Source organism: Mus caroli, chromosome 14 (assembly GCF_900094665.2).
Source record: "Mus caroli chromosome 14, CAROLI_EIJ_v1.1, whole genome shotgun sequence".
Classification (NCBI taxonomy): domain Eukaryota; kingdom Metazoa; phylum Chordata; class Mammalia; order Rodentia; family Muridae; genus Mus; species Mus caroli.
In genome coordinates, this window is record NC_034583.1 from 5,281,713 (window position 1) to 5,295,092 (window position 13,380).

At 40.2% G+C, this 13,380-nt stretch overlaps 1 protein-coding gene across 7 annotated transcripts in view; it reads left to right on the forward strand.

The window, feature by feature from the left end:
• Ptprg (protein tyrosine phosphatase receptor type G) overlaps positions 1-11,696 on the forward strand; it is a 681,254-nt gene extending 669,558 nt beyond the window's left edge. For all 7 annotated transcript variants that reach the window (XM_021181278.2, XM_021181279.2, XM_029468960.1 and 4 more), the window contains 2 exons: positions 6,928-7,063; positions 7,606-11,696. In XM_021181278.2, coding sequence (XP_021036937.1) covers positions 6,928-7,063; positions 7,606-7,752 — 283 coding nt within the window. In that variant the 3' untranslated portion in view covers positions 7,753-11,696. The remainder of the gene's footprint in view (positions 1-6,927; positions 7,064-7,605) is intronic.
• Positions 11,697-13,380: the final 1,684 nt, after the last annotated feature.

Genomic DNA, 13,380 nt, shown 5'->3' on the forward strand with positions numbered 1-13,380 from the left:
TTAAGAAGAGCTAGGAAAATAGAGAGGGGGAGCTCCTAAGTTTGATGGTTTCTCTGGAACAAGTTAAGTAAAGGTTAAATTGTTTCTGTCATGAAACCAAGTCACTCAGATGACTTTTTAAAAATACTGTGAAAATAAGGTTGACTTAGTACAACTTACAATCTGACAAAGGTAGCACAATGAGAAAGAATTAAACAAAAACAGTAAAAGAGCAATCATAGTGAATATTAAAATAATACATTTAGAGAGCTAATGGAAGCTTTTATGAAATGATTACAAACACATATTATGAGCCAGTTAGCAAAAGTTATACATAAAAATGAAATACAATGCTATTAAAAATGAAAGATGTGCTGAAAGGACCCTGACATAGCTCTCTCTTGTGAGGCTAAGCCAGTGCCTGGCAAACACAGAAGTGGATGCTCACAGTCAGCTATAAGATGGAACACAGGGCCCCCAATGGAGGAGCTAGAGAAAGTACCCAAGGAGCTGGAGGGGTCTGCAACCCTATAGGTAGAACAACAATATGAACTAACCAGTACCCCCAGAGCTCGTGTCTCTAGCTGCATATGTAGCAGAAGATGGCCTAGTCGGCCATCATTGGGAAGAGAAGCCCCTTGGTCTTGCAAACTTTATATGCCCCAGTACAGGGGAATGCCAGGGCCAAGAAGTGGGAGTGGGTGGGTAGCAGGGCAGGGTGGTAGGGTATAGGGGACTTTAGGGACAGCATTTGAAATGTAAATGAAGTAAATAACTAATAAAAATTGGAAAAAAAAATGAAAGATGTGGGCTGTGGTGGAATGGGGGGAGGGCTGAAATAAGAACTAGCAGAAGATAGACACAGGATCTCTAATTGGTCAAAGAGGTAGTGCACGAAACCCCAAGACGAACAACAGTTAAAGTTTTCAGACACAGTGAAGAATCCAGTTCCAAAAATGAACTAGCCAGGAGACTTTTTAAAAGGAGCAACTGGAGAGAACTTAAAAGAGCTGAGCTTTACCTCATGTTGGGGCAGACACACAGGCACCCATGGTGTGCTTCGTGAGGGGCACTATGCGGAAATAATGGCTTATTTATATAAATTGACCAAGAATTAAATTTCAATAAATCACTACAAAAGGGATACAAAGCCACACTCCTTTGTCACAACACATTAATATTAGAAAGCCATAGTTAAATAAGATTCTAGATCCTATTAATGGAAACTGAAATTCCTATATTCAAAATTATTTATAAATAATTTGTGGCTTAAAGAGGTAATCAAGATTGAAACTGCAAAATAAAAGAAATGATCAAAGCATTAACTTTCAAACTATACATCCTCTAAAAAGCCATAGCCCCACTACATTTACTGAAGTTCAAAAAGGAACTTGGCTCTTAGCTTAAAAAACTAGGGGGAAAACCAGATAAAACTGCTAAATTATAGGTAGTTAACAGATAAACACACAAAAAATGAAGGGAACTAAAGGTAGGATACATAAGCAAGAGATAAGGCTTGGCCTAAGAGAAGGTGCAGTTACAGAATCGGGGAGGTGGCATGCATCACCAGCCCCAGTTTCCAGGGGTCTGTGCAGGATCACTGCTACCTGGGCTCCACAGTGACAGCTTCTCCTGAGAGGGAGGGAGGGAGGGAGGATGAGAGTGGTGATGGATACTGTAACTAAGGAAACCATTACTGAGGCATAAATCAAGGAAAAGCCTCTTCCATTTTTACATATTTATTTAAATAATCCTCAAACACCTTAAAGTTTGTTCTTCTAGGCTCTTGCCTCTTATAAATTATTTACATTAAGTTGATTATAAATAATGTACCTGAGAAGGAAACAGATGAATGAAGACTATCCGTGGGATGCTGGTTTTTGTAGTGGAATGATAGGTCACTATCACTCAGAGAGGTCATTGAGCTCTTGTACCCTTGCATAGGTCCAACATGCTCTCTGATAAACAGGCAGAAATAATACATTTTGAGGGAAATAATGTGAGCATTTGAGACTGTGTACTTATAGTTTTATGTTACTAAACTTGAAGCATAGGTAATAGATGATATGTGCCCATCCCTCTTCTAAGCCATATTCATTTACAAGATGAAATTTACCCATAGTCTCACTGTAAAAGAGTGTGGGGCCAAGGAACAAAGGAGCAGCCTGGGGCAGGATCCTTCTGGTTTCCATCTGCTCCCAGAACTGACCCTGTGCCACAGCTCTCCATTCCTAGGTCCTGCCAGGAGAAAGAAAGTAATCTTTCAACAAATCCAAAAGAAGATAGCCACACATACAAATTCCACCTCTAACAACAAAAATAACAGGAAGCAACAATCACTATTCCTTAATATCTCTTAACATCAATGCTCAATTCCCCAACAGAAAGACATAGACTAACAGTCTGGCTGTAAGGCAAAGAACACTGCCAATAAGGACAAAACAGCAATCAACAGATTGGGAAAAGATCTTTACCAATCCTACATCCGATAGAGGGCTAAATATCCAATATATACAAAGAACTTAAGAACTTAGACTCCAGAGAACTAAATAACCCTACTGAAAAATGGGGAAAAGAGCTAAACAGATAATTCTCAACTGAGGAAACTCGAATGGCCTAGAAACACCTAAAGAAATGTTCAACATCCTTAGTCATCAGGGAAATGCAAATCAGAATTCCATTTCCATCTGAGATTCCACCTCACACCAATCAGAATGGCTAAGATCAAAAACTCAGGTGACAGCAGATGCTGGTGAGGATGTGGAGAAAGAGGAGCACTCCTTCATTGTTGGTGGGATTGCACTCTGGAAATCAATCTTGAGGTTCCTCAGAAAATTGACACTAGATCTACCTAAAGACCCAGCAATAACAGTCTTGGGCATATACCCAAAGATGCTCCACCATGCCACAGGGGCACATGTTCCTCTATGTTCATAGCAGCTTTGTTTGTGGTAGCCAGAAGCTGAAAACAACCCAGATGTGCCATGACAGAAGAATGGATACAGAAAATGTGGTACATTTACACAATGGAGTACTACTCAGCTATTAAAAACAATGACTTCATGACATTCGCAGGCAAATGAATGGATCTAGACAATATCATCCTGAGTGAGGTAATTCAGTCAAAAAAGAACACACATGGTATTATACTCACTGGTAAGTGGATACTAGGCAAAGAGTATGGAATACCCATGATACAACTCATGGACCACATGAAGCTCAAAGGAAGGAAGACCAAAGAGTAGTGGGTGCTTCAGTCCTACTTAGAAGGGGGAACAATATAATCAAGGGAAGTAGAGTGTAAGAAGGACTTGGGAAAGGAATACAGGAGGGAAAGGGGAAAAAGAGGGGCAGCATCAGGTATGGGAGGAGATGTACAGAGGGTCAGGAAACTGAATGGGGGATGGGGAACTGGGGTAGCAACTAGAAAGTACCAGATGCCAGGAAATCAAGAGCCTTCCAGGACCTCACGGGGATGACATTAGCTGAAATACTCCACAAAGGGGAGCGAGAACCTGTCAAGACCATATCCAGAGGTTAGGCATGGCCCCCAGGTTAAGGGATGGGGCTACCCCCATCTCCAAAATTTTTACCCAGAATTGCTACTGTCTAAAGGAAATACAGAGACAAAGAATGAAATAGAGACTGAAGGAAAGGCCATCAAGAGACTGCCCCACCTGGGGATCCATCCCACAGGCAGACACGATTGTGGAGGCCAAGAAATGCTTGCTGACAGGAGCCTGATTCAGCTGTCTCCTGAGAGGCTCTGCCAGATCCTGACCAATACATATGTAGATGCTTGCAGCCAACCATCAGCCTGAGCACAGGGACCCCAATGGAGGAGTTAGGGAAAGGACTGAAGGAACTGAAGGGGCCTTACTTGGCATCAGTGGGAGGAGAGGCTCTTGGAAGAGGAATGCCCCAGTATAGAGGAATGCTAGGGAGGTGAGGTAGAAGTGGGTTCGGGTGGGGGTGGGGGTTAGGGGAGCACCCTCATAGAAACAAGGTAAGGGGGGATGGGATAGGAGGGTTGCAGAGGGGATAACGGAAAAGGGGATAACATTTGAAATGTAAACAAATAAAATATCCAAGTGAAAAAAAAGAGTGTGGAGCCAGTCACTTCACCTAAATATACCTCTTTGATATCAAGTGAAGACAACAGCAGGATAGTTTCATTGGGAAGGGTTAACTCATTGTATGTGTTTATCTAGAAGAGATCACAGCACACAGTAGTGTTGCCAAGAAGTAAGGAAGAGAGACTGCTCTCCGAGAGCCTGGGCCCCAAATCTCTCTGTGAACAGCATTGAAACAATCATAGTCATAGTGAGACTGTGGAGCATGGACAATTGTCCATGTCTGTTTAATTAAACAGAGAAGGCTGGCACCAGAATTGCAGTGTGCAGGCTAGTCCTGTATATTCTAAACATCAGGAGTAAAATACGGTCTAACAAAATCTAGTATATAAAGTTGCATATTATGAGAAAATATGCTTTATCCTAGCAATCATACTAACCAGTACCAAAATGTATGAATGAATTCAAGATATTTTCAAAGGAATATTTTTTTAAATCAACAGATTGATAAAAATCAGTAGAAAACCTCCATAATAAGTAATAGAATAAATTAGCATCCATCCATACCCCCACCAATGCCTTCAGCAAGCAAAAAAAAAGAAAATAAGCCACCATCCTTAACCTGATATTGTTTACAAGAAGCCCATGGCACATGATTTTATTTGTATTCAGATCTTTAATAGCTTGACCATAAAAAGCATTCCTGCTTCCAGCGCTGGTACATTAATCAGTTCAGGGTCTAACTGAGATAGCAAACACAAAAATAAGAATAAAAAATAAAGAGGCAGTGCTCACATCATATGCCCGCCACACAGAGAACCTTCAAAGATGTGGCCCACTGCCCAGAGAACCTACAAATTACTAGAGTTTCTTCAAGAGTTGTGCCTGTATACAAGCTTACGAAGTCAACATCAACTGAAGGCAAACAGACAGTGCCACTAGAAGAGGCCATTTGGAGGAGCAGCAGAGACTCTATGAACTTGGGAATTAACCAAAAATACAGTGTGTGAAGATACAAACAAACAAACAAAAAACAAATGCTGAAACCCAGCCTTCCTGAATAAAGGGAGAAAAGGCATGGTTTTGTGAAGAAGAAACTTCAAAGCTGGAAAGACATGCCTTCCCTTGAACTTATCTGTGTAGTTATACAGGGTCGTAACATCCTAAACATCATCTTCTGTTCCTTGATAGTCTGGTTCCAAAATCCTTATAAAGTAGGATAGAATGGAGCAGAAGTTTATAAGTGTTCTGAGAAGAATATGAAATGAAGACGTGCAGTGCATGGGCTTTGGGCTAGAGCAGCAGTATGTGTTTATAATCTGTTCTTGAAACATGACAAACACAGATTAGAAGGTATAAAAGAAAATCTTCATAAAAACACTGGGCTGCAGACAGCATTCTCAAAATCAACCGCTCCCCCAATCAACGGTAGCCTTGATTCACATCTAAACTGCACTGTATTCCAGGGAAACAAAAATGATCAGAAACAATGTTTATAAAAAGTGGAGAAGGGGAAAACACTTGAAACATGTACTAGGAACACTATAAAGTCATTCATAAAGCCATTTGGAAGCAACAAACCTAACAGATGTTACCCAAAGTTTATTAGTGAAAGAAGTTTAGAAGAGTAAATACAGATGGTCAAAAAATATATTAAGAACTTTCTTCACACTCAAGGGAATCACCCGTCAGCTTCACAAAGGCTTTTACGTTTTAAAGTGAGAAATCTGACCAGGTAGCAATCAGTTTGAAGGAGGGCCATCTTTGAAACTTAAAATGTAATAACTATACAGCTTAAACTGTCTATGACTGACATCAAGGCCTGCTGAAACCAGCTTTACCACAAACAGAGGTGCTGCTACAACTGGGATGCTTCTCTGTTATGATGTCACTGGCAATAGGAATTCCCAGCTACATTGTAATCTTACAGGAACATCGTAAGTGTAGCGTGTGGTTAGCCAAAACATCATTCATTATATAGTAAGATGTTTTCAAAGTTCAGTTTATCTGCCTGCGTGTTGGAGAGAAGGCTTGGCTATCAAAGGCTAGGGTCACAACAGAATGGACATTTTGTATTTTTAAGAACATTGGAAAATGAGGGCCCTGTAGTGCTTTCTATTTGTCTGATAGGAAATAGTCAAGGTTGGCTTTCTTTTTCCCCACCTATTGTAATACCTGTGTGTTAGAATACCTGCCTAATACTGCTACCTGCTCATAATCTTCCCAGGTAGGTTATCCAACACCAAATCTGTAACATTTCCAAGTCTGTTTTGAACCTTTTGTTTCTGATTAGATATCAAGTTAAGTTTCTATTGGAGCAGTTTGGCAGATTTTATATTCATAAAAATGTCTTTTTTTAATGAACTATAAAATTTTTTATTACTTTTATTTTTTACAGTCCACCCTCCCACAGTTCCTCATCCTTTCTTCCTTCCCTCTGTCTCCAAGAGGATATCCCCACCCCCACCCCTCATGCCAGGCCTCCCCACTCCCTGGGGCCTCAAGTCTCTCGAGGGTTAGATGCATCTTCTCCCACTGAGGCCAGATCAGGCAGTCCTCTGCTATATGTGTCGGGGGCCTCAGACCAGCAAGGGTATGCTGCCTGGTTGGTATCTAAGAAATCCCAGGGGTCCTGGTTAGTTGAGATTGCTGGTCTTCCTATGGGGTTGCCCTCCTCTTCAGCTTCTTCCAGCCTTCCCCCTGAACATAAACTTCTAAATCCCTCCCCCTGTCTAACTTTTAATTTATTCTGTCTTCTGGAATGGACACCAATGCAGCCTACCTAATTCCTAAGGAAGTACAAGAAGTCATTTCTTTCTACTACATGCACCCCATTGATAGATCTGGAATCACATCTTTTTTTTCCCCTCCTCAGGTATGGAGCAGTTTCTGCAGGAATGCTGTGTGCCCTTACCACCTTGTCCCAGCAGCTAGAGAATGAAAATGCTGTGGATGTGTTCCAGGTGGCAAAAATGATCAATCTTATGAGACCTGGAGTATTCACAGACATTGTAAGTAGTTTGCATATGCATCAAACCTTCAGAGCATCACATGATGGTCAGATTTGTACTCTGGCCCCGGGGTTCTTAACCAGCAGGAGACATCTGGCAGTATCTGGAGACTTACTGGGTTTCACAACTGGACATCGCTGGCATTTAGTGTGTAAAGGCCAAGGCTACTGGTAAACGCCCTACAATACACAGGCAACCCTTGCCAACACAGAGTTATCTAGCCCAGAATATCAGTGATGTTGTTCTTAAAAGGGAAAAAAAACCCTCTGCTCAATAGTAGTGTGTGGTCTAGTTTCAAAATAAGGACATTCTGTTATCTTAGGGAGTCACCAACACTGCAACAGATCCCATGCTAACAGACCAGCAGGACATGAAATGCTGTAGAACTCAGTGATGAAGGCTTCAAGTGGTTGCTTTAAAGTTTCTTAGATACAATTTCTGCTCTTCTTGTCTTTGGGGGAGTGTTTTTTAGAAGTATATTTTTGAGTAGTCTTTCCATCTTAGATACAATGTCTAACCAACTCTTTCCTCTTGTCTTCCAGGAACAATACCAGTTTGTCTACAAAGCAATGCTCAGCTTGATCAGTACTAAAGAAAATGGAAATGGTCCCATGACCGGGGACAAAAACGGTGCTGTGCTAACTGCAGAGGAATCAGACCCTGCAGAGAGCATGGAGTCTCTGGTGTGACTAGTCCCCTGGAAGGGCACTTCATTTGTAAACTTCTGAGACTTGTAAAGACAGAAATTTTTTGAGGCCTTTTTTGCCAGACTCTAGGTTATACAATAACCCAGTTACTTTTTTACACTGATAAAAGTTTTGATATTTATTTTTTGCCATTTTCTGTCTTAATGGTATCCTACTGAGCATTTGCGCCTGTTCTTCATTTCACACAGTGAAACGCAACTTTACCTAGTTTGCACTATATGATCAGTGTTAACTGCCTATAATCTAATACTACAGAAACCCTGATGTGACATTCCATGACCACATACATGCTATTTTTTAGTTCCGTGCAGTGAAGGTCTTTGTTATGACAGTGAATCTCAGTTTTATTATTATTCTAAAGCAACTACAATTTCTTAGCAGGCAACAGTGTACTTTTCTCAGTCCCCTCTATTTTTTAGGCACTGTTCAATACTACATGCCTTCTGTTTTAATGGAGTGGATGGGCGTTGTCTCCTTTTGCAGGACAGCAGGTGACTGGGAGCCCTATAGATCTGTTGGCATCAGTTCCATTTGTAATGGTTGAGGGACCACTAAGAAGTTAAGAGGGCTTCAGAGTTACTTCATGTGAACATCTCTTATTAGTTACCAAGTTATATTCACAGTTGAAATGTGTCAAAATAAAGAATCATTCTGTATTACAGATTTCACAGTAGCTATGTGGACAGTGTGTGTTATTTCCATGTTGACTCTCTGAAGTAGCAAACCCTAAAATCAGGGCTGTCTTATACAATGGGAAGATGGCCTTATTTTACACAATTTACTTATGACACTCTTTAGTTAACTCAACTATAGCTTTTTGGTAAATAGTACCATAGTAGCTACAACCACAAAATAGGTATTGACATTTAAATGTAGTCTTTGAAAAGTCCCTACTAACTACTCCTATAGCAATCTAATAAACACTACCTATAGACAGCATTTTTTTTTTTGCCAAATGTTTCATAATAAATCTCTTAATTACATCCAACTCTACTTAAGATTGAATTGGAAATATATTTGGGACTCAATTTTTATAGGTCTTACTTTGAGAAAGAAATAGGAATCTTAAAGAGAAAATCCAGTTCTTGAATGAAAGATGGCATCTCCATTTTAGACTGGGTTTAAAGAGAAGAGATGTGGATGCTCACAAACAAATGTACATTTATAAAAGATGGCAGTAGTCATTAGGAAGCCCAGAAGCCAGTGTCTGGAGCTACTTTCAGCACATAGTACATATGGGCAAACTGGAAGCATTATTAAGAATTTTCACTTGAGTTTGTTTAAAACAAAACAAAATCCACTAAGCTATTAATCAGGATCTGTATCTTCCTTTTCCTCTTTCCTTTTGAAAGTCAACTTCTGCCAGAACTGAAATCCCCCAAGATTGGTTTCTTCTTTATGACAGAAAGCTTTCTGAAGAGGAGGGCAGCATCTCAGTGTGAATGCGGCTTTATTGTTGTTCGTGGTTTATTTTTTGGAACTAATCACAGAAGTGCTGGAGAGCCAGAGCTGGTAAGGAGAGAGTCACAGGCCAAGCCCAGAGCTTTCAACGCATGGACCAGGCCAATAGAGCCCCATGAAGATAGTGTGTGCACAATGACCTAAGAGAACACACAGAGAATTGGGAGGCTGGCTTTCAAAACTGGTGAGCAGCTGAGCCGAATCCACTAACATATCTGTGCTAGATGGATTTACCAACCCCTCCAGTCCCACCAGAGGGGTCACCTCTGCACAATACAAAAGATTGACTATAAGAAACATAACTCTTAGAGGCTGAGGGAAATAAGGAAGGAAAAGGTTTCAGATTGTGGTATGAGCTTCCTAGTCAACCAAGCAGATTCTTTTTGCTGTGCACAGATCTGATATTAGCTAATGCTTTTCAGTTAGATGCTCAGTGGAATTAACATTTGAATTGGAGTTCAGTCTCTCAATTGTCTCTTAGTAAAAATAACATTGTCTAAAAGACAAATGGCAAGTATTACTTTCTGTGCTGTTTACACAAGATTCAATTCATGAAAATGCATACTCTCTACAGTTCTGGGGCTCTCTCTTACACGAGTGAAAGAGAATGGGAGAAAGGGAGAAAGAAATAGAACAGAAGTACAACCGAGGTGGGGGAGAGGCTTCCTGTGGGCAGCCTACATGTCTACAACAGGCTTGAGCCAAAGCCTGCAGATGCCAGCCTTCTGGACTATGTGCAGTTGCTATGTGCCCATTTTGCCAAAGTGGTCCACACGCCCTTTACTGGGGATGATAGCTACCTTCAGCTGTCTTCAGTCCTCACATTCACCACAATTTGTATCTTCACTGTTCTTTGCTATTGGCAAAAATATTTTTGCATCTTTCCAGAGGCAAAGAGTTCCAAAGATGTTTTCTTTGAGACATAAGAACGTGGCTTAAGTATATAAGGTTAGTACTATTTACAGTCGAGGGAAAAGATATAACTATTGGTAAAGCTAATGTGAAAGTTTATGAGATATGCTGGTTTTATGAATTTACCTCTAGGGAAATGAAATATACCAACCAAATGAAGCTGAATTGTTATAATTTGATCAGGTGGATGTGCTGGATATCACAGATGTATTAGAGACACCCGAAAAGGTTCTTGTACCTCAAACCATAATATCATCTTTGATATTTCATACACACACACACACACACATACATCTCCTTCTGAGTTTCAAGAATAAGTACAGCTTAGTTTGGTGGTTTTCCTAAACTTTATATGAGCTTTGAGAGCCTGTGTTAAATAGAAGAGTCCAGCAAGGTCAAAAAACCCCCAAAAGTTAGATATAGTGTTCAAGGTAAAAAGAAGGGTTCCGGTGTTGAAAGTCTGGTTCGTAGCTTTTACCCCAGAGTGACAGTGAAGCCGGTGAGTAACCATCATTGTTCATAATAACATAGCACAACTGCCTTCTCATGACCTTTTCATAAATGCATATATACTATGTTTAAAATTAAAATATAGATACCACTTTACCAAAGATACACATTACTAATTCTAAGCAAAAAAAAAAAAAAGATATAAAAAAAAACCCTCGAACTCATAATAATTTAAAAAGTAATCAAAATGTAGTTCTGTTAAAGCTTTTGCAGTTATGCTGGTGAATGCCTTCTCAACCCCTCTGTTCTAAAGTTTCTGTTCAGACGGTGCCAGGACATTTTTATATGAAGGGAATGCCTGCTTTTTTCCTCCATAGCAGCTGTAATTCATGTAGCCCTTTGTACTTTCCCTTAGTCCCCACTTAACACACAGCATTGGCTTTATTTATTTCTATAAAGAAGGCATGGTCAAAAAAATAATTAATAAAAAATTATAATGACATTTGGCCTCTACTTTTGTCTTAGCTGTTAAAATGTTTTTAGTATTTTTGTTAAATATTTGCAAAGGGAAGCATTTTCTACAGAGGATAATTAATTTCAAGAAAAATATCTTGAGTTTTAAGGAATAAACATCTCCAGAAAAGGAGACATTCAATTTTATAAAATGTCGTAACTCTCCAACATTTGGGGTAGTGACTCCTTTTTTGTTAGGACATTTGAAACTAGCAAGTAGCCGTTGTTTCTAAAGAACCCCACTTCATGTCAACTCCTGTTTCTTTAACTTCATTTTCAAACAGCTTAAAACATTAAACCTGTAAATATTTTGTTGCTTGAGTAAGCATCTTCTGGGAGCTTTGTATCTATGGTATATAATCATAGAATTTTATATTTTCATATAAAGCTAATTTTTTTCTAGTTTCAACTATGTCATAGTTCTTTTAGTTGTTGGTGCCCCCCTCCCCCGTGGTGGATATGTGAACTTCTGTGTATTGAAGTAGCAAGAACCATCTTTGCATTCCAAAAGAATCCGTGTGTTCTTCCTTTGGGGTAGTGATTGTGAAAGTCGGGTGTTCTTTTTAATTCCATTGATCATTAGTGCAATAGCAATTAGACATGACTAGTCACTGAATACATTTGTCACATTGACCCATTTTGGAAAAAGTGATTTTTTTTTTTAAAGAATTGTTCTGTGGGGGGAGGGGTTTTATAACCTGAATTTTTTTCCCTTTTTCCTTCTGTTTAAAACTATATCAAATCATTCTATTATAGTGTTATTTAATATGTAAATTGTATTGCTATACATAAAATAAAGTATGGTTTTTGATGTACTTGACAGTATCGAGCATTTCTATGAAATGAGGCTCTCTTACCCCTTTAGGTCGCATTAACACTCAGCAACCCTCTATCACCATGTTAACTGTAGTAAATGAATGTTAGTAATCACTTTTATTTATCAAAGGACATGCACTCGCCATGCTGGCTTGTTGATATTCTTCCTCCTTCTATGAGTAAGCAAGACGAAGGCCCACAGGTGACTCCCTCCAAGATCTCAACCACAGTGGGAGCAACTTCTCCCTCTTAACCTCCTGTCTAGGATGAAGGCTGACTCACCAACAACAACACATTTGCAGAGTCATGAAGTAGACATAGGCTCAGAACAAGTGCCTCATGTGTGTGTGTGTGTGTGTGTGTGTGTGTGTGTGTCACTGTAAGAATGCATCTCTTTCTCAAGATTTACTCTTGGTGACCCTAGTGTTCTGTATCAGAGGATCATAAATTAATACTCTATATAGATCCTAGTCAGGCAACAGATATATTTTAATTGGCCTCTAATTTTTATAACCCCATATTAGTTACCTACATTTAAAAATAAGATTCTCGGGACTCAAAGGACCTTAGATGAAATGCTCTACATTGGGGAAAGGGCATTTGTAGATCCTATCTCCAGCAGAAGGACAGGGCATCAAGTAAGGGATGGCACTGCCATCCCACAGTCCAAACTCTGACCCATTATTGGGTCTGAAAGAACTGCAGGGATGGAAATGGAGAGGAACCTGAGGAAAAGAAGGTCCAGTGACAGGCCCAAAAGTGGGATCCAGCTCAAGGGGAGGCCCCAAGACCTGATATTATTACAGAGGTTATAGAGAGCTCACAAAAAGAGACCTATCATGACTGCCCTCCAAAAGACCCAACAAGCAGCTGAAAGAGCCAGATGCAGATATTTGCACCCAACCAATGGACAGAAGCTGTTGACTCCTGTGGTTGAATTAGGGGAAAACTGGAAGAAGCAGAGGAGGAGGGCAACCCTGTAGGAGGACCAGCAGTCTCAATTAACCTGGACCCTTCAGATCTCTCAGGCATTGGATCACCAACCAGGCAGCATACACCAGCTGAGATGAGGCCCCCAACACATATACAGCAGAAAACTGCTGGGTCTGGGTTTAGTTAGAAGATGCACCTAACCCTCAAGAGACTGGAGGCCCCAGGGAGTTTAGAGGTCTGGTAAGAGGGGTGGGGGTGGAGAGGAGGTATGGGATGTAGATCAGTCAGAGGGTGGTCTGGGAGGGGAATAAATCTGGAGTTTAAATATATATATACTTTTTGCATTCAGATTCAAACTGGGTTGTGGTATGCTAACAGTCTCCCACAGCAATCGTGTCTGATCACCATTTAACTAACCCTTCTAGGGCCACTGTCTCTGAAATATGCAGTTAGGATCTCAGGGCCATGTTCCCCCTCAGGTTGGCAAGCCAACAAACCAAAAGCAGCAGGAGAATCATTTTATGT